At 52.2% G+C, this 20,136-nt stretch overlaps 8 protein-coding genes across 8 annotated transcripts; 4 read left to right on the top strand and 4 right to left on the bottom strand.

Moving 5' to 3' along the window:
* The first annotated feature begins 1,791 nt into the window (after window positions 1–1,791).
* On the top strand, window positions 1,792–3,843 carry aclA (putative ATP citrate lyase subunit (Acl)). Its single transcript, XM_040944810.1, has 3 exons — window positions 1,792–1,917; window positions 2,017–2,498; window positions 2,555–3,843. The coding sequence occupies exons 2-3, from the start codon at window positions 2,058–2,060 to the stop codon at window positions 3,566–3,568; spliced, it is 1,455 nt and encodes a 484-aa protein (XP_040800847.1). The 5' UTR covers window positions 1,792–1,917; window positions 2,017–2,057; the 3' UTR covers window positions 3,569–3,843.
* A 2,540-nt stretch (window positions 3,844–6,383) lies between these two features.
* On the bottom strand, window positions 6,384–8,650 carry fip1 (cleavage polyadenylation factor subunit FIP1; the record flags this gene model as incomplete). Its single annotated transcript, XM_040948647.1, has 7 exons — window positions 6,384–6,408; window positions 6,473–6,531; window positions 6,629–6,853; window positions 7,000–7,027; window positions 7,569–8,348; window positions 8,400–8,452; window positions 8,507–8,650. 7 exons carry the CDS (start codon window positions 8,648–8,650, stop codon window positions 6,384–6,386), a joined length of 1,314 nt encoding a protein of 437 aa, XP_040800846.1.
* Window positions 8,651–8,820: 170 nt separating this feature from the next.
* On the top strand, window positions 8,821–10,405 carry BO72DRAFT_430030 (FAM50/XAP5 family protein). The gene is made up of 3 exons (XM_040943093.1): window positions 8,821–9,296; window positions 9,360–9,921; window positions 9,975–10,405. The coding sequence occupies exons 1-3, from the start codon at window positions 9,055–9,057 to the stop codon at window positions 10,287–10,289; spliced, it is 1,119 nt and encodes a 372-aa protein (XP_040800845.1). The 5' UTR covers window positions 8,821–9,054; the 3' UTR covers window positions 10,290–10,405.
* A 143-nt stretch (window positions 10,406–10,548) lies between these two features.
* Window positions 10,549–12,270, top strand: BO72DRAFT_430028 (uncharacterized protein; the record flags this gene model as incomplete). The annotated part of the gene is made up of 6 exons (XM_040943092.1): window positions 10,549–10,625; window positions 10,682–10,918; window positions 10,990–11,111; window positions 11,225–11,449; window positions 11,594–11,811; window positions 11,874–12,270. 6 exons carry the CDS (start codon window positions 10,549–10,551, stop codon window positions 12,159–12,161), a joined length of 1,167 nt encoding a protein of 388 aa, XP_040800844.1. The 3' UTR covers window positions 12,162–12,270.
* Window positions 12,271–12,920: 650 nt separating this feature from the next.
* BO72DRAFT_528159 (uncharacterized protein) lies at window positions 12,921–15,268 on the bottom strand (the record flags this gene model as incomplete). Its single annotated transcript, XM_040950158.1, has 2 exons — window positions 12,921–14,581; window positions 14,638–15,268. 2 exons carry the CDS (start codon window positions 15,266–15,268, stop codon window positions 12,921–12,923), a joined length of 2,292 nt encoding a protein of 763 aa, XP_040800843.1.
* A 242-nt stretch (window positions 15,269–15,510) lies between these two features.
* On the bottom strand, window positions 15,511–17,087 carry BO72DRAFT_121685 (TauD/TfdA dioxygenase family protein). Its single transcript, XM_040939020.1, has 4 exons — window positions 16,509–17,087; window positions 16,331–16,450; window positions 15,835–16,275; window positions 15,511–15,779 (listed from the first exon to the last, which is right to left on the bottom strand). Exons 1-4 carry the CDS (start codon window positions 16,956–16,958, stop codon window positions 15,600–15,602), a joined length of 1,191 nt encoding a protein of 396 aa, XP_040800842.1. The 5' UTR covers window positions 16,959–17,087; the 3' UTR covers window positions 15,511–15,599.
* BO72DRAFT_121688 (uncharacterized protein) lies at window positions 17,088–17,792 on the top strand. Its single transcript, XM_040939021.1, has one exon. It carries the CDS (start codon window positions 17,218–17,220, stop codon window positions 17,710–17,712), a length of 495 nt encoding a protein of 164 aa, XP_040800841.1. The 5' UTR covers window positions 17,088–17,217; the 3' UTR covers window positions 17,713–17,792.
* Window positions 17,793–18,039: 247 nt separating this feature from the next.
* On the bottom strand, window positions 18,040–20,051 carry BO72DRAFT_405112 (nucleoporin FG repeat-containing protein). The gene is made up of 3 exons (XM_040942275.1): window positions 19,862–20,051; window positions 19,277–19,711; window positions 18,040–19,209 (listed from the first exon to the last, which is right to left on the bottom strand). The coding sequence occupies exons 1-3, from the start codon at window positions 19,927–19,929 to the stop codon at window positions 18,273–18,275; spliced, it is 1,440 nt and encodes a 479-aa protein (XP_040800840.1). The 5' UTR covers window positions 19,930–20,051; the 3' UTR covers window positions 18,040–18,272.
* Window positions 20,052–20,136: the final 85 nt, after the last annotated feature.

The raw sequence follows: 20,136 nt of genomic DNA, 5'->3' as shown, positions 1-20,136 counted from the left end.
AGGTACTCGACAGATCCGGAATACTTCGAGAATGCGACTCTGTTATCATTGACTGCCGGGGTTGGAATGCGACAGAGCAATCATCACTACTATCATCATCATCCTCCTCCTCCTCGGAGTCTTCTACGATAGGAACGGAGTACGGAGTTTATGGCATCAGGCGAATCCCTCTTTACTCTTTACTCGTATCAACCGCGCCTTCATCAGGACTTCGACTTCCCGCCGTAATCCCGTCAGCAATAGCGACAAAGTACGGAGTTTCCAGTCAGTATCTGAAGTACTCGTGAATCTTCTATCCCGCGGGTTCGAAGCGAAACCCGCCAAAATCAATGATTGGAACATCGGATTGTCTCGACAGTGCACCGCCATCGAGAAATCGACCGATACCCATTCCGTCTTCCGAAACTCCCTTGGTTCATTTCGTTCATTTCAGGTGCTAGCATTATTGAGCTGGTAGCCTGGTTGGGGTTAGAGCGGAGTGGAGCCTGGGATCCGCAGACTGGAGGCCAGGGACATGGATGAGATGGGATGGGATGGGATGGGATGGGGTGGTCTGGTCCGATACGTAGACTACTACGGAGTATGCACGAGGCCTGTAAGTTGGCTGGGATCATTGCGTTTGTTTTGTCTCCCCTCACCGAAAGATTGAGCAAGCGGTATGAGGTGGAAGTAAAGGATTGGAGGATGGAGATTGAATCTGGAATCTGATCGCAAGAGGAGCTGCCTACTTGGCAGTGAGTACTCCGTAGTAGTACTCGGGATGGTATGTACAGTGCACCGTTGAGTCCGATGGGTCGATCGTAGGTTTGCTATGATTGTTGTTGCTTGTGCAGTAACTTACGCAGTAGTACTCCGTACTCCGTAATTGTCGGCTCTGCCCCTCATTTCCATCGTAGTCGGCAGCCTTTCCTTATCTTATCGGAGTCAGTGGCAGCCTCAGGTACCGACCGCGGCGCGGACTTTGAAGAAACTGGGGAAAAAGAAGCGTGGCCGTGAGAACCCAGGGAAATTGATTACATCATCGTACAGCATGTCATTCTCTCCATGTTTCTACGGAGTAGTATGTTTCGATGAAGGTTCTCTACGGAGTACCATTCTTAGGGAAATCATCTGGCCACCGTGCTGCAATCGCTTCCGGTTTCGTACGAGACCATGGCCAACAGATTGACCACGTACCCAACAGATTCTTTTGCATACCGGTAGGTAGTTACCTAGTAGTTTCTAGGGGGCGTGGTATTGAGGCTACAGCGTAGGGCAGATACTGCGGAACTAAAAGAACTAAAATACTCTCATACTCTGGATTGACCCTCCCGAGGATCCCCAACGCCCGCCAATCCAGGATGACAGGCTGGGTCTTCGCCCGGCCCGCTTTTTCTTACGGAGGCTCCACTGCATCTCAACAACTCCCACAACTCCCCTGGTATTCCTGGTATCGGCCACAATAGCCTCTGGTATCGCCGTGTTTTGGTCATTTTGGCTCCAGGAAACCAGAGGGAAATCCGTTTCAGACGATCATTCCATGCACTGATCCATCCCAATTCCTACTCTGGCGGCGGCCAGTCCAGAAAAATTTATTCCACCTGCTCCTTTCATCGGACACTGCATACTCAGTATCATCACCGAGTCGACTAATCGGCGTCCGTCTCAGCTTCTTGTTCCGTTTGGTTCCTTTTTTTCTCATTTTCTCCCTCTCCCGACCTCTTTTTACTCTTCCTCTTTTGCCCACTTGACCCTCCCCTCCCCCCCTCCCCCCCTCCTCCTACTCTCTACTCAACCCACCCCTCCTCCCTCCGATCTATTTCCAGTGACATCTCGCATCTGGTAATAATTCCTCTACCAACCTACGAAAAATATCTCTGGTCTTCCTCTCTTCCTCCTCTTCCTCTTGACTCTTCCTCCTACTCTCTCAATTATCAGGTATATTCTTAATCCGGGGTTGACTTCCCATATACACCCTCTATATCCTCCATTGTTGTTGTTGTTGTTGTTGTTCTCCGCCTCTTACACATACTTCAGTTTTTTAATTCTATCCTCCCTCTCCTCCTCTTACGATCATCATGTCCGCCAAATCGATTCTCGAGGCTGATGGCAAGGCCATCCTCAACTACCACCTCACTCGTGCCCCCGTCATCAAGCCGACTCCTCTCCCTCCTTCCTCCACGCACAACCCTCCCCCCAAGCTCGCCTCCCTCTACTTCCCCGAAGATGAGTCCGTCAAGGACGTTCTCGACCAGGCTGAGGTCCTCTACCCGTGGCTGTTGACCCCCGGCTCCAAGTTCGTGGCCAAGCCCGATCAATTGATCAAGAGACGTGGAAAGAGCGGCCTGTTGGCCCTGAACAAGACCTGGGCTGAGGCTCGGGAGTGGATTGAGGCTCGCGCTGGCAAGGAGATCCAGGTCGAGACCGTGGCCGGCTACCTCCGTCAGTTCCTGGTTGAGCCTTTCGTGCCTCACCCCCAGGAGACTGAGTACTACATCAACATCCACTCCGTGCGTGAGGTAAGGACAATCGCAATTCACTTGCCACATTCCGCTCGAATGCTAATTCAGAACAGGGTGACTGGATTCTCTTCACTCACGAGGGTGGTGTCGATGTCGGTGATGTCGATGCTAAGGCTGAGAAGCTCCTCATCCCCGTCAACCTCAAGAACTATCCTTCCAACGAGGAGATCGCTGCTACTCTCCTGAGCAAGGTCCCCAAGGGTGTCCACAACGTCCTCGTTGACTTTATCTCCCGCCTCTACGCCGTCTACGTGGACTGCCAGTTCACCTACCTCGAGATCAACCCTCTGGTTGTCATCCCCAACGCGGATGCCACCTCCGCTGAAGTCCACTTCCTCGATCTGGCTGCCAAGCTCGACCAGACCGCTGAGTTCGAGTGCGGTACCAAGTGGGCCATTGCCCGCAGCCCCGCCAACCTGGGCATGCCCGTCATCAAGAGCGAGAAGGTCAACGTCGATGCTGGCCCTCCCATGGAGTTCCCCGCTCCTTTCGGTCGTGAGCTGAGCAAGGAGGAGAAGTTCATCTCCGAGATGGACGCCAAGACCGGTGCCTCCCTTAAGCTGACCGTCCTCAACGCCAACGGCCGTGTCTGGACCCTGGTTGCTGGTGGTGGTGCCTCCGTTGTGTACGCCGATGCCATTGCCTCTGCTGGCTTCGTCAGCGAGTTGGCCAACTACGGTGAGTACTCCGGTGCTCCCACCGAGACTCAGACCTTCAACTACGCCCGCACCATCCTCGACCTGATGCTGCGTGCCCCCACCCACCCCGAGGGCAAGGTCCTCTTCATCGGTGGTGGTATTGCCAATTTCACCAACGTTGCCTCGACCTTCAAGGGTGTCATCCGCGCTCTCCGCGAGGTTGCCCCCGTCCTCAACGAGCACAAGGTCCAGATCTGGGTTCGTCGTGCCGGTCCCAACTACCAGGAGGGTCTCAAGAACATCAAGGCCGTTGGTGAGGAGCTTGGCCTCAACATGCACGTCTACGGCCCCGAGATGCACGTCAGTGGTATCGTGCCCCTTGCCCTTCTCGGCAAGAAGACCGACATCAAGGAGTTCGGTTCCGCGTAAGAGGAAAAGGAGGGTCTTTTCTGCTGATTCCCCTTTCTATTTTTTAATTTAATCTTCCTATGAGATTCTTATTTCTGAATGCATGGCATGATACGGTTGTTTTACGTCATTCTGTTATTTTACTCCTTTTTTTTTCTTTTCTTGACGGCACACACATGGATTCCCCGGCTTTGCTTTGATTTCAAGTGCAAGGGAAAGACGGGACTTGATCCGTTCTGGAGTTGAAACACTGCTTAGACTTGTGATAGTCGTGAATACAACGATACGATCTGTTGTCTTTGGTCTGTAGGCCTGTAGGCCAGATAAATGTTTTGGCTGGTATCCGCGATTAGAGCCATCCCCGCATGAACTAGGGGAGATAGTAGATTCGAAAGGGGAAAAGACAGCAAGGCAGCGCAGCCCACCCACGCATGCAAGGATGACTTGTCAACCCTCCAACCGATGAAGTAGACAGGAGAAACCAGCCGATGCAAAAACGCTGCTGCTGCTGCTGCTGCTGCTGCAACATGTGTTGTACATTTAGCTGTCCGATCCAACAATCGCGCAAAGCAAATTCCCCTGTATTTATTTCCCCCACATGCGGTGTGGTGTGTCTTTGCATTTGTCCCCTGTGTTTATTTTCCCCGACATGCGGTGTGCACAATCCACATCCACATAGTACAGCACAGAGGACACAAAGAACACATTAGACACATGTGCAGCGCAGCGCAGCAACGCATGTGTGTGCTGTACAGTACGTCCAGCTCCCCCTCACCAAGCAACCCACCAACCAACTAACCAACTAACCAACCAAATTACCAAACACGATGCCCAGTTAAAACTGAAAGTACAGTAGAGTGCAAATTAGTGTGAGGTGGGAGAGACATAACATACAAACAATACCATGTGCCCATGTCTGAGCATGGTGTCTGTGTCCGTGTACGGTAAGTTAAGTCAAATCCAATACGAAACCCGTATGTAACGCCCCAAACAGACGTCCAAATAAACTACACCTCCCCTCTCGTGCCACAAGATAAGATCCGAATTCTTCTCAGATCCACATGGGTAGGAGATCTGTTCTGCAGAGATCAAGACTAAGATCAAGATCAAGATAAAGGAAAGGGGGGAAAAGATTTTCGGGCAGGGGTGGATGGTGCGGTGGGAAACGAGCAGGAGGTTCCGTACGTCCGAGGCGGGAGGCGGATGGATGGAAGCCCAGGGCTTCCTTAGGTAGTAGGTAGGTATCTTGGGAAACGGCCGGGGGGGAAAGGGTGGTTTTGTTTGGTTTGCATTTCTTTGGGTTGCGTCTATATACTGGCACTAACTGTGCTGGGAGATGTACTGTTGGTAAATGTCTGGGGTTCTGTGGGAATTGCGGTGGTTAACTTAATGATGTTATCAGGTAGAGGGTTGGGTTCTGGTTGTACTCTTTGGAAAGGTAACTAACTTACATACTTCTTGTCTGTGCTTGTGCTTCGGCTATTGCTGTTGACGTTGACGAAGCAGGAGGAGGATGCGAAGCTGCTGCTGCTTCTCTTCGTCTTTCCTTTTGGGTAGATAGTTATGTGTTGAATCTTAATGAATCCTTTCTTGCACGCTCGTATGTTGTTGTAAACACTTCCGTCGCCCTTTATATATCTTCCACAGAGTATGCAAGTTGAGTAGGAAATAAACAACCAACAACCACCAACCCCTCTGACCCCTTCTCCTACCTCCTCAACCAAACGCTTATTCGAATACTTGTAGTCAAGATACGGAACTGCCACATCCTTAAAAATTTATCATACTTTCTTGAGCAGCACAGCCTCATAGTGACACCACGATACTTCATGCATGTCTTGACCTGAAAATGTAGAACCGATCAACACCCATCCTGCCATCGGCCGTAACGACCAAGCCTTGGAGAACAGGGAGCAGACACCTCCATAACGACAGTGTCATCTCAAGATGTACTGGTCATCTGCTCTGATTAAGTACATGTGCTGACCCGAACCAGTCTGGACTGACACGTAAGGAGCTATTCCACGAGTCCGTCCTCGTGACCTCCAATGCGGACGAATTCGTCCTGGCAACACACCAGGATTTATTGGCTGATGACCTAGACTCCAGTGTTGCTGTTGCACAGCCGCACTGTTGAGACTCGTTTTGACTGTGGACAGGACGCGATGCATGAATATCATGTTCGGATAGTAATTACTCCAGAGCCGGGTTCCTACATCTCGGATAGCTATATGTTTTACACGGGAGTGGCTGTTGGTCTCTGGATATCTGGGACGGGACACATGAACGTACAATTGTGCATGACATGCCTTCCTCCACAGGCACGGTGTAGCATCTCATAAAGCCTAATGCGATACCTGCGGGCGACGAGTGATTGATCTAGTGCTCCGACTAAGACGGGTCTGATGCTAGGAGCTACGACACCAACGAGACGCCCCAAGAAAACAAAACCGGATGTTCACAAGAGAGGAGATTATCATATCGTATTACAAACGCTCATCGCGACAAACACCCCCAGACACGACGAGAGCAAAGTAGTTGACAGGCGACAAAAGTACATCGTGTGGTATGCAAAAACAGTCATTTCACGCTTTCGGCAATAAATGCGCAGCAGAACAGGTGATAAGGGCCCAACACCAACACTAGGGAAAGCTCTCCATAGCGCGTTATCGGCCTGTTTAATGAGGAGAGTTTTTTTTCGAATGAGGAAGCTCTGAATGGCTGAGGCTCATGATTTTGCGGGGAAAAGGGAGGTATAATACACGTTATAGGCGGCTTCGAACATCCGGAAAAACAGAAGACAACAAGACGTTGGACATTATTTGGCTAGTCCAATTTACTCGTTGATCTTGGCAAGGATCCTAGAGTAGTTGTACGGTCAGAATCCAGGTTGGCATCAGTTGATGAATGAAGGGATGTACGTACTCAGAGTCGCGGTAGAGGGTGTACTCCTCCTCACCAACCTTGATGGGGCTACCACCGAACTATACCAGAGTCCTTGTTAGCCATATCCGGAAGAGCGCTGGAGCTGCCACAAAAACGATGCTCCTTCTGCCAAACCAGGCGATGTCCGAAACGTACCTGGGGGATGAGGACACGGTCGCCGACAGCAACGCCCATGGGGATGCGCTGGCCGTTACGGTCGACGGCACCGGGGCCAACGGCGAGAACCTTGGCCTCGTTCTGCTCCTTGACGCTGCTCTCGGGGAGGAAGATACCGGAGGCGGTCTTGGCCTCGGGCTTGACACGCTGGACCAGGACGCGGTCCAGGAGGGGAGCAAGGTTCTTGACGTTGCGGAGGAAAGACTGTATAGAGAAATAACAGATTAGTAACAGGTTCAAGAGTCTAAGCTCGATAGTTGTGATGCTCAGAGGAATTGGCGATCCGGTGGAAACAGGCGGAAAAGTTCAATCGGAGCTCCAAGCAACAAAGACGGAGGGAGATATCCTACCATTGTGATGGTGATGTGATTGAGGATGCTGAGCACAAGAGGCAGCGAGCAAATCAAAGAGGAGTGATTAAGGATGGAAGTGAGTCAAGGCGTGGAGAGCAAAAGAAGAAGAAGAGGAAGCGGCCGGCCGGGGAAACGAAGATCTGATCTGGAGTCGCGAGAAATTTCCAGAATGCCAAGACCAACAAGCTTCCATCCTCTCTTGCTTTCTGCCGAGGGACTCACCACCACGACTTTTCCTACGAGCTGTTCTTTGTTTTCCTGGACATTGAAAGACAGAATACTGCATTTTGTCTCGTGTGGACAGCCATATACTTGACAGCCACCCGGTATGCCTACAATTACCCCAGCATCTCCAGTCTGGCACATCATTACCCGCTCGCTCCCTTTCCCGAGCCGGCCAGACCGACTCCGGACCTGTCAAACCTTCTCAGTTCTTCTTAATTAATGGATTGCATATACCTTGGGAATTTTCTAACTCCATCCTACCATCCAACCATCCAAAATGCCACCCCCCCACATAGCCGTTATCGTAACATGATACTTTGATAAAGCCTAACTCTAACTACCATCTTCTGCCCCGTCCACGGCCACCTCCTCCGAAGCCTCCTCCGTAACCCATCTGCTGTTGACCACCACCTTGACCCCCAAATCCAGGTTGACCCTGCTGTCCGCCGCCTGCGCCGGATTGGCCGCCCATGAGCGCCTGAGCATGTTGCATGAACGTCATGGGATCCATCGAGGCGGGATCCAGGCCTTGCGCCATCATACTCGTGAGGATCCCCTGCATCATCTCCGGCGACATGTCCGGCATACCGGGCATACCGGGCATCGGAGGGGCCGCGCTGCTTGGAGGAACGCCTGGCCCCGGTGGACCACCGCCCATCGGCGGCATGCCCATCCCCAGGAAAGCCTGCATGTCGTCCAATTGTCTCTTCTGGTCCCCGATATCCTTGCGCAGCTCCTGCTGTTTCAACACGTAACTGGCCCATGTGAACTCATCAAACCCGTAGTTAAAGTAGTCTGTGATATCGGACCCCGGTCGCCGCCACGGCTTGTCATCTTCCGGAAAGTCCGCATCCATGTCAGTCAGTAGGATGGGCTTGCCCGTCGTCGGGTGGACGGGATTGGCATGAACGTCGATCGTGGACACTTGGACTGGAGGATATGAAGAGCCCGGCCTTTGCGGTGCAGCCGGTACAGCGGGTCTTGCGCTGACAGGTACGGGCGTGGCGGATTCAGCTTTGGGCGTGGCGAGAGTGGGGGTGGAGGGTTTCGGAGCAGGAGGAGACTCTGCGGACGAGGGGCGTTGTGATTCTGCGCGTAGATTGGCATGACGAGGATGTGGGCTGTTCGAGGGTTAGACAAGCTGTAGGAGCTATTCCCGGAGCTCGACTCACGCTTCTGGAGGTGGCGCATCAGCGGGCGCTTCAGTAATGATGTTGAAGTCATCCTAGAGCTTGAGTTAGACGGCCAAAATGTAGGTGCAGTGGTTTCGTAACCATACATCATCTTCATCCACCTCTATCTCTTCTTCCTCGTATTCCTCTCCATAGTTATCCGCAGGAGGATTCTGGGCACCATTCTGATGCTGAGGAGCCGGCACCGTGTCGGCGGGATCGTAGAAATCGTCGTCTTCGTCGTCCATCATCTTGAAGAGCTGCAGGAGGTATGGAGTGAACGGATGTAACGAGGCGTAGCGGAAATGCGATCCTGTTTACGGCGATCCTGCGGAGATCGCACGGGCGGCGGGTTTGGCCTGTTTGCTCTGGCTTTGTTCGCTCGCGACGAGCTGCCAACCTTCAACGTCAATGAAAGAACCCCTCCCCTGGTCAAGTGATATCGAGGTTAAAGAAAGGAAGCTATCGGAAGCTTGTTGTCTTAGTCCAGGTCTTACTGTGCCATTGACATTGTTGGCTTACGAGCATCAATTCGACCACCCCAATCCGGAAACTCTCCCAATCACGTGCCGATACGTCAGTCGTTTGCATGTGAGGAAGAACGACAAGCCACTTACACTTCATTCTAGATAGAACTCCAGAACATCCCGGCAATATGTCGAACTCAGAACAGCCCAGCCATAGCTCGACTCCGAGATCCTTCACAAGCCAGACCGTCTCTGCCGAAGACTTACTCAAGTCGCAGACGGTTGGTCTGGTGCACCTGTCCGATTTCCGCAAACGCCGCGCAGAGGTCCTCGAGCAAAAGGAACGAGAGGCCCATGATAAGTCGCTTGGGAGAAGCTCAGCCGGTATTTCGAGAAGTGCCACTCCTTCCACGGGCGACATCACTGACGGGTAAGTCAAGGCTTGACAGTGTTCCGTTGCTGCCCCACGATGCTGATCGCAACGCAATAGCAGCTCGACTCCCCGAAGCGACGCCCCTCCCAAGAAGAAAAAGAAGAAGCCGCTCGTGAAGAGCAAGCTCTCATTCCACAACGACGAGGAGGAAGAGGAAGAGGTCGACAGCGCTGCCGGTACCCCACGCGATTCCAGCGTTCCACGGTCCGCCTCGAGGACTCCAGTCGACGACGGCTCTGCGCCACCATCACGGCGCATCACGCCCAACCCCAATGCTCCTCCTCCACCGAAGGCGATGACAAAAGCGGCCTTGAAGGCCGAGGCCGAGGCGCGGGATGCTCTCCGCCGGGAGTTCCTGGCTATGCAGGAAGCCGTGAAGAACACCGAGATATTGATTCCTTTTATCTTCTACGATGGAACGAATATACCCGCTGGGACAGTTAAGGTCAAGAAGGGCGATCCTGTATGGCTGTTTCTCGACAGATGCCGGAAGGTTGGAGCCGAGCTTGGTGTCAGTGGCAACAGCCAAGCATCCAAAGCGCGCAAAGACAACCGGCGCGAGTGGGCTAGAATCAGTGTCGATGACTTGATGCTGGTCAAGGGCGAGGTTATTGTCCCACATGTGAGTACTTGCCATAACCTGAGTTGACATGGGGCACTGGCTGATGGATGCAGCACTACGAGCTATACTATTTTATTGCCAACAGTGTTCCCAGCTACACGAGCGCCGGTGGCCTGTTGTTCGACTATTCTAACAAGCCGCCGCCGGCTACCCGATCTGACAATCCTCTCGCCAAGCCGAATAGCGACCAGCTGGAAGGAGCCGATAAGGATCCCACCCTGACGAAGGTGGTCGATAGACGCTGGTATGAGCGCAACAAGCACATTTTCCCTGCGAGCTTGTGGCGGGAATACGAACCTGGGCCCGAGTTTGAGGAGAAGATGCGGACGACAAGGCGCGACGCGTCCGGAAATACGTTCTTCTTCTAAAGTGCTGGCGCAGGGAAGACTGTAGACTTATAGGGGATGCGCTAGAGAGCGAGAAATGTTATGTATGCTAAGATACCCGTATAAACCCTTTGGCAGTATATAGTCGAAGTTGAGATATTTACCATTTTTGCCACTTTTGTGGCTGTTCCATACTGCGTGCATTCGAATGCCTTCCTGATCTAGCTTTCGCGCAGCTTCATACAACCACTCTCACCCTTTTTCAATCTACACGACCTAGGGAACTAGAGAATTGTCAACAATGGATTTTTACCTTCGATGCAATTCCCTCAAATGTCGAGCCCAGCTGAAAGAGAGAGCAGTCGTCACGACCTGCTCGTAAGTCCAATAGCAGTTTCAACTTTCCACAACCTCCGTCACTGACCCTTCCGGAGACACATCTTCTGTCTCCAATGTGCCAGCAATCTAGGTCTTTCACATCCAACGTCAGTCGACCGTCGTTGCCCAGCCTGCCAAACCATCCTCGTCAATCCAGACGACGCGGTCGCCACCATCCTCAACCCGTCCGAAGACTACAAGACGAGCGTGCTCAGCGGACTGGACCCGAACACGATCATGGAATGCGCCGGCCGGGCCCTGCTGTTCTGGACGTACCAGACCACTCAGGAAGTGTGCGCGTTCTTCCTCGCCCCAGCACGTAAAACCTCCTCGAGACCCCATCACTAACAGACCATTCTTCCAGCTTCTACCAAGAGTTCCTCGGAAAGACTCTCACCGAGAAATACACCAACCTCAACACCCAGATGGACAAGGTCATCCACAACGCCAACTCGGAGATCTCTGCCCTACAAGCACGAATATCAGGTGAGCCACTTCCAATTTCAATTCCAAGCCACCACCTCCCCCCTCAGCTCCCAAGCCCCCAGCACCCTCCAAAACCCAAACCAAGATACCAACACCACCCCCTTGGCAACCAGACATGCAAACGACGCAAGAGCAACTCCGCAAAAAGAACCAAGAGCTCGTCGACATGTACCGCGAGAAATGCACCCGCTTCACGCAGATCACCAACCTGTACAACTTGCTGAAATCGCGCGCCATGAAGTCGCAGATGCAGACCGCGGCGACGGACTCGGTCCATCAGACCTTGAACTCGCTGCCGCTGCCTCTTCCTCCTCTGGCGCACTCACAGTCACACCAAAGTAACGTGCCGCCACCGTTGCCATTCGCTCTTACAAGTTCTGGTCCCCCGGCAGCAGCAGCAGTAGGTGCAGGTGCAGGTGCAGCGGGTCTCCCAATGCACATGCACATGCACATGCCCACGCACACGCACACGACACTGGGAGCCTCCATGCCCCCGCAGACGCCCCTGCACCGGTACCCGGTGGACCGCGAGGGCGTGGAACAGCTGCACCGGCACCAACGCAGCGGAACGGGGAGCTCGAAGGGGGCGGCGACGCAGCAGCAGAAGCAGAAGAAGAAACAGAAACAGAACGCGGATGCGGTGGCTATGCCTCCTCCGCTGCCGCCGGGGCGGTTACTGGGTGATCCGCGACATCGTACGGTCATGCCGAGATCCCACTTCTCCCGAGAAAGAAGATACTGATTTTGAGATGTACAGGCGAGACGAGCACCCAGCACCGCACACGGCTAGGTGGTGGAAGTGGAGGCGGTGGCTCCAGCACGCGCCCAACGACCGGATCCTCGACGCTCCCGCACGACAGCGTGCTGCTCGCGCGGTTCGGAGCCGACGGCGGACCGAATAATCCTTTTCTTGTCGGTGGCCCTGCAGCCAGGGACAGGGACAGGGACGGGGACTTACTGTCCAGAGCCGACGGAGGACATCTGCGCCATGCCGGCTACCCCGGGGAGCCTCCGAGCGTGAGGCCATACTTCGACAGTACGGGGCTGTAGCCCTATACTTGCATTACAGGAGGCCTCCTCTTGGAGAATCGGTAGCGTAGCTAAGTAAGGGGTGGTGAGAGGTTGAAACAAGGTTTGGTGTGGTGGGACCGGATCTTCCTGGCTTGTTTGTTATGTATTGCAAGTTGCCTTGGTGTGTGTTACGCATGCAGGCTGATTTAGAACTTACGTCCGGCGATTCGGGGGAAAGGAAGGGAGGCGGACACTGTGCTTGTGTATATATGTACCTTGCTAATTGTACGGATGAGCTTGTTACTCGGGGACCGCGAGCAATGAATACGTATACATGGTACACTCGAGGAAAATGCGGGGCTGAACTGGGGTTCTCTGATCTGTAAAGCTAACGATTGTACTGTACTTGACGCATTCAACGGTTGTGTCTGTCCCGTGACTCGTAATTTGATACAGTGACAGCTCATCACAGTGGCCCATGGTTCAGAGTCATTGGCAGCTCTCAAGCACTGGTTAGAGATCAATTATTACAGAAGTGATCTGATGAGTTGATCAAAGCAACTGGTTTTGAAACGGCGGATAGGGGGAAATAGATTCTCGAATACCATCTCCTTGCCCGACCCAGGAACTGTATGACCTGCATCAGAGGAGCTTTTCGCGAAAATGTGACTACATCTCAGGGTCTCTTCCTTGGATATTACGTTTTAATTAGAGGTTTGAGATTGTGCAATTATTAAGTCAAGACAAGACACTATGAAGTAGATAAAGGACAGGTGTCTGACGAACGTAAGCAGCATATCAAGTTTGGCATTTGCCTGCAATAGCAGAAATCCACCTAACAATAGTATCAGGACATGCTGGAATCAACAATGGCTGCACATTAGAGAAGCCCGAAAGAGAGTCACAGAAAGCGATGAAAGATGTCACAGATTTCAGGATGTTCTTGTGTAGCAAGAGATCTCCAGTAGACTTGTATGCTGGGTTGATGTGGCATATGAGAACATACACGATCTTGTACGTCTTTGCAAGCAAGAAGACCCTTTCGCGAAGAGGCGAGTTGATGTTGCCGCTACTGTCTGGTATGTTAGATCTATGTCCTGGTAAGAACAGCTGCGTGGTGGCCTGGGTGTTCGTTAGCATGAGTGCCGTTGTGGCAGCTATAGTTATGTCGGCGTGTTGGAAAGAGTGTCCAGCACTCGACGCAGTGGCTGATGTATCTTCTTCAGGATCAATATAGTCTATTGAGTTGACAAGATCGCTCGCTTCGAGGTGACGCACAACTTCTGGGTGACTTCTGAGAAGCCGGGTTGATAGCGTCAATCTCAAGCCACCCGAGAGATTTTGTGGAGCAAGAGGAACCTGCTGAGCGAGATCCAAGTAAATGGACGCCTTTTCCTCGGGAAGTCGAGTGACCGGTGCTCTTTCCCCAACCTTTGCTTTGAGAGCTGGCGAGCCGATATTGGGAATTTGCGTAACGGACTTTTTCGTATTCAGTCCCCTGACCTGCATAAACGAGACCAAGGAGCCTAGGTTCGAGGAGGCCACTAAAGGCAGAGTCTCACGACTCTTTTTGCCTGAAGACAGCTTATTATGTCTTCCCATTGGAGATCTCGTTTTCGAGGGCGTTCCACCATTACTGGATTTACGCTTTTGTGGTACACATGAGCTCTTGCGGAGCGATGTGTGGCCGGAAGGAGTTTCGACATCCCGGATGGGTATGTAGTCACTGTGTATCTCATAGCGCTCCGATAAATTCTCTGGCATTGTTGTGACCTCTATCCTCATATAATCGCTTCTTTCCCTCGCACAGACAGGGCTGTTCGTCAACGCAATAGCCCCTTTCACCGCGGTCGACATACACTGCTCTTTAGTTGTCGAACCTAGCCCCAGCGAGTTCGACTGCCCTTGTCGCATATGTTTGCAGTCTGTACGCGTATTCTGGGGTTGGACTCTGAGCTCTTGAGCAATCACGTCGCTATTTGAAGGAGTATTGATGGCGTAGAGCTCTTCTTTATAAGGGAGGCAGTCAGATGTAGCAATGTTATCAGTTATCTCAGTATACGTCACTTGAGAGATGCCATGGATGGACGTCGCATCGCTTGTCGAGAGCTGACTGGCATAGGAAGAGAGTTCGCGGTCCTGCAGTGACTTATGTTGAGTCACCACACAGTCAGACAAATCGATATCATCCTCAATAGGCGGTGAGGTGTGAGAATGGTGCAAGTGTGGTTGATCAGATTCCTTTCGCACATTCGGGGTTCTATCTAGCAGGTTATGTGTTGAATCGTTGACCCTCGCATCCACGTTCCAAGGGTCCTCCGAGGCTCCGTCATCATTTTCTGCAGGCATGCTGAAGCTGAAATGACTCTCGTTAGCGGGAGGGAGCGATTCCTCCCCATCAGAGAACTGGTCATCGTTGACAGGGAGAAGGTCAGGGGAGTTCGAACGTGAACGTGAAGCTTGAACCTGTAGAAGTCAGCACGCGACCAATGCGAGCAAGACGAGAAATGTAGACCCGCCTTCTTTAAGTCCAAATCAGTCCGCATTAGATCCTCCAGGTTTTCAAAGCGAAGATCAAAGCTCTTTCGAGCCTCCTGTATCAAACGCAATGCACCCTTCGAACAGTCAAGCTTCTCCTCTCGGATGTTCTCACCGGAGGTGTCTATCCCATGTACCAAGCCCCTCGCTAAAACCACATCGCGATCGCTGATTTCGTCCTCCAATGGACTGAGATGGAAATCGTCGAGACCGTAACAGACAGGTCTTGCACCAACAGGTAGACCTTTTTCCTCGTCATTGGTAAAGATTGGTGTCTCCACTTTCAGCTTATCGTAACGATCCCATGATGGCAGGATAATCTCCCAGTGACTTTTGATGTCGGTGGGTTCGATCTTTCGAAGAGCGGATGCAAGGAAAAGTGCGCTTTCTTTCTTAAGGTCTAGCTTCTCATGATGGAGGCTTTGTTCGAGAGATGTGTGCACCTTGTCAAGGTGGTCCCGGAACTGGGAAAGGGAGTTTGAGAGAAGATCAGGAATTGCGACACAGCTCTCTTGTACGTGCTCGAGGGGATCCACGTCTGTATAGCTACTTGCTATTCCATGAAACCGGGCATACTCTAGCACTGCAGAGTTTATGGAATGGGCCATGAGGATGAATAGTCAAAAGTCAATGGTAATGATTGAATTAGTTGGTATCAGTAGATGGTTGAGGAAGGAAGGAGGTGGTCCCTGGCCACGTGCCCCGCAAACGCTCATAGTAAATGACAAGAGCCCATGTAACGCTCCGGCTTCAATGACATGATAAACTCGCTGGATTCTGTGGATCAAGACGCTAGAACTGCAATGACCCCAGTCTTCCAAGTCTGCATAAAGAGCCCGCTCTTGCAGTCTTTGTCTGACGATAAAAAATAGCAAACGAAGTAACGCCAGTGCTCCACAATATTCATAAATTGAAAGCACCTTCAATGATAACCTTCTTTCAGTCGTTGTAGTTGGACTGACGGGATCCATCCTTGTTGACAGGAGGGAGGTTGTAACGAGCGATGTACTCCTCCTCCTGCGATTTCCCTGCTGGGTCCAACACCGGGCGCTCAGCATGGGATGCAACTCGGACCGCATGACGACGGTGAGGAGCAAACCCATAAGAGGCTGAATGATTCTGTCGAGATCGTTAGCAATTTGGTAGTTACCAAGCCAGGGAAGCGGCTACTTACTGTTGTTCGGTTGTCCCAAATGGCCACGTCATTCTTGTTCCATTGGAAGCGAGCGTGCATCTCTTGTGTTGTTGCAATCACTTCGGTGAGGTAGCGGATGATAGCATCACTTTCTGTCTTGGGGATCCCGACAATCTTCGTCACGAAGCCAGGGTTGAAGAAGAGACTGTTCCAACCGGTGACAGGATTGGTCCTGATCAATGGATGCTCTGTTGTGACAGGCTCACGACGAACCGTTCGCCCAAGGGCTCTGGAGTCGGAAGCCTGCATTTCGGCAGAGTGAAGAGCTGTCAAGCCCTTAAGATATGTTTGCATATGAGTTGAAAGTGCATCGTATGCTGCATATTGGGATGTCCAGAGGGTATCTCCACCGCCTCCCCGAGGGGGGCCAGTAAGAACCTTGAGGGATGTGTACGAGGGGGGTTGAACTTCATAGGTCACCTGTTACCAGTCAGTGGGCTGCGACTGATACGCAAAGGCAATGCATGTTACATACATCTGAGTGCCACAGAAAGCTAGGCGTGAACATTGCCCGTTGGTCGGCAGCATTATCGCCTGCATAGACGACATGGATATCCTCCAATCCTTCCTTTCTAGGAACGGCTGTGGTGGCATGCTAATAGTAATCATTAGATCAATGAGGTCCAAGACACCAGGAGAAATGGGCTTCATACCTTGTGCAATTTGCCGAAATGCCTGCCTAGGTCACGCTGGGCGTCAATGTCCAGATCACCTTGGTCACGGAAGAAGACCACGCCACGGACAGCAACCAAACGGGCTAGGTCATCCTTCTGGGCGTCTGTCAACTTGGCAAGATTGACACCATGAACTTCCGTGCCAATCTTTGGAGTGTAGTCGAAAACATCTGTCGCGTCCTGGAGAAGGTTCCGGAAGCCGGGGTCTCCATGAAGCCCTCTATCCTCATGAGGGATCTCTTCTAATGGTGCCCAATGAAGGTCTGGAAAGGACGGTAGCAAGTCTTGGTACGCATAATTTTCGTGATTTTCCACAGTCGTCCTTCCCGGCTGGTAGCCGAATTTGTTGCCGGCGATGTTCTGCTTCTTGGTGATAGAGATGGATATTAGATCCTGGGAGGGAAGAGGGTCCACCAACGAGGGCGCCATGGTTAAGGATAGTAAGAAAATGAACTCTATAGCAGAAATGCAACTGAGAATTCAAGCATGTGTAGATACACAAGGAGAAGATAATAGTATTGCAACGAGCTTGTTATGAGATACAGGTAGAGCTCAGGACTTGTTGCTCATATATAGGCATGAGGCAGAGCAGCCTGGTTCCCCGACCTAATTGTCAGCAGACGTGCTGGGAGCCGTAAGACTCATCTCCAAACCGGGCTGATGTTACGGACAATGTATTGCACCATCGATGGGCAAAATCACCCAAGAGGCCGGAGACCGCAGGATAGCTAGTCATGAAGCAACCATGGGGCGACGGGTTCCAGAAAACATTCCGAAGCCCCCGGGCGCCACAGATTCGGCGCCGATCGCGTCATCGCGACTGGAAACTGTGGGGAAGGACATCGACCCAGCTTGCGACTGGATAGATGGAATTGTCCGCCATCATACCTCACAAGTGAATCTGAGAGAGCAGATGGCAAGTACATGCGCTGCATCATCGATTGGCAGCGTCACACCGACATTTGGAGACGTGGACATGGTTTCATGTTGTGGTGGTGGTAGAAGCAGGAGCTGTTCTAGATTCAGGGCGGCGTTCGGGGGTTCTTCCGCCTCGCAGATCATAGATCTTAGTGCTGGTGCTGGGGTGAGTCAACAGGCGATCATTTGGATGGGGTATCGAGATAAAGTGATGCAACCAATTCTCAGAACTCACAGTCGGTATCACAAGCTAGTGGAGAAGTAGTATCGTCGCATATGTCATGGTGACAACCCAGCAAAGCCGACTGATGCCGAGTGAGTAAACCCAGTCCGATTGATTGATAAGACGGGGAATGAGGCTAAGAAGGTGGATCCGGGGATGAGGTGCGATCACGCCAGTTTGCCGCCCTCTTGCGTTTTCCCCCTCACCGCCCGGCCTTAACTTGACCTCCGTCGGACCTCATCTTTTCGATATTACTATTAATACTCTGTACTCTAGATAGCAATTTCCATTAGGCTTATACAGAGCCCAATTATCCTTGATAAGACACGTAGTCTATTCTTTCCATTCAGCTACCAGATCCTTCGAGTCCAGAGATCATCAATCTTGAATTTATATTGCATTCCATTATGATATGCCGGCGGCGCCCCTGCCCCTGTATTGCATCACACAAAGAACTCCTCATTAAAACCATGCTAACCCAAACAGACAAAAGTGCCATGATCCCTTGCTTTTCACCGTCGCCAAGAACATTATATTGTACAATGAGAAAAACAAAGACTCAGCGCCGACAGAGCAAGTACGTATCAAGTAGAACCCGTCCTTCAGAGGTTGAGCCTGCCATCAGCGGCCGAAGGAGGACCCAGGACAACTTCCTGCACCTGCTCGGTCACGCCGCCGAGGCGCCCGGCAACACCTAAGATACCAGCCTCCACGTCGCTAAGCACGGTAGCAAGATCGTTGACTATGGACTTGGGAGTTCCAGACGCCGGTCCATCACGACTCCGCGCCGCCACAAAGTCATGAATCTGTCGTTCCAGAGTAGACTCAACTCCGTGAAGGTGGTCCTCGATCTCCTTCAAACTTTGAGTGTAGCGCTCGAGCACAACTCCCATCTCATCCGACCGCTGGGAGAAGTAATCCACCAAGTTGACAGGTACCCCGTTCACGCTGGTGGCAGTGGCAGGATCGCTCTCAACATCATCGGGAAGGGCCAGAGTGTTCTTACGCGTCGAGCGAAGTGTCTGTGCATCGGTCTTCTGGTTCTGAGACGTCCACCAACCAGCTCCACCGGTAGACTGATATTGTAGGGGTAGTTTCAGGGTGTCGATGGCGCGGAATGCAACCTGGGCCTCGGCCGCATCGCGCGATACAAGATTGCGCAGCTGATCAATCTCCCTGGCATCGTTTTCCAGGGCATGTTGCATGGTCTCAAGCTTCCCTTGAACGAAGTCCACGTCGTGTGGTATGCTTTGCCCCTGTGTCTCGATTGTAGGAATCATGTTCGAGACTTCATTGCATAATTTGATCTGACCCAGCACGTAATTATCGAACCTCTCAAGCTCCGCCTTGATCTCATCCGCACAACTCTCATACTTGGTTGTGGGGAGGATGTTGCTGACGTCGATCTTGACGCCGGGAATTACGGTGGTGCCACCGAGCTGCGCGGGTTGTTGTGAAGTGGTGCTCTGGTTGCCAAACAGACCAAGTGTAGGTCTCTGAGCTTGAGTTTGCTGTGCATTGTTCTGAGTGGCACCACCGCTACAACAGGCTTTCTGTTAGTATGCATCACCATCTTAGATTATGGAGAAGTTAGGTAGATACTCACAATAGACCTCCTCCGGTGGTAGCAGTGTTGGTTGTAGTGCCGCCGAAGAGCGGCTTGGATTGAGCTTGAGTGGTCGCAGCACCGCCTAGACCACCAAACAACCCCCCGCCAGTAGTTCCACTTTGCGCAGTGTTGGTAGTGCCCGCGGTTCCTCCAAAGAGTCCACCGGTTTGTGGCTGAGATGTGGTGGCTGTCGCGTTGCCAAATAAGCCGCCGCCGGTGGCGGCATTGTTCGTTTGCTGCTGGCCGCCAAACAGATTCGATCCGGACGGTTGCGATTGCTGTGTAGTGCCACCTCCCAAGTTCCCAAAGAGTCCCCCGGCTGGTTTTGGCTGCGCTGTGTTGTTCGCTCCCAGGTTGCCGAAGAGGCCACCGGAAGTGCTCGTGGTTGCTGGTGTGGTCGCAGAGCTAGTTTGTGTGTTGGTGCCGCCGCCACTATTTGTGCAATTTTCGGTTAGCTCATCTGAGTCAGGTTTCGCGACCATAGTGAAAAGAATGATTGAAGCAACTGATTGTTCGAGTTACAAATGTATTGGCGATCAGACGTAGGCAGGAACAACGCGCAGTTGGATGGAAGGTTCTTACAAGAGGTTGGATGAACCGGTGTTGAGGGACAGGCCTGTGCCAGTGCCTGCAGGCTTTGCGGAGAACATTGCGCACTGTGAGGGGGGCAGCAAAGACCGGAATGTCAAGTGCTCAAGCACAAATGATCCACAAACAAAGAAAAAGGCGCTTTGTACCTGCCAATCTGCGCCGCAATGGATGGGTAGTGATGGATTGGTGAGTGGAAAACAATCAAGTCAGCGATGGTTGCTCGGGAGCTAACCTCACTTCCGGCAAGTTTCTCCGTGGTCCCGTGA

The sequence above is a fragment of the Aspergillus fijiensis genome (assembly GCF_003184825.1).
Source record: "Aspergillus fijiensis CBS 313.89 unplaced genomic scaffold BO72scaffold_26, whole genome shotgun sequence".
In the NCBI taxonomy this organism is placed as follows: domain Eukaryota; kingdom Fungi; phylum Ascomycota; class Eurotiomycetes; order Eurotiales; family Aspergillaceae; genus Aspergillus; species Aspergillus fijiensis.
Note: the sequence above shows the minus strand (reverse complement) of the source record. Positions and strands in the feature narration are given on the sequence as shown.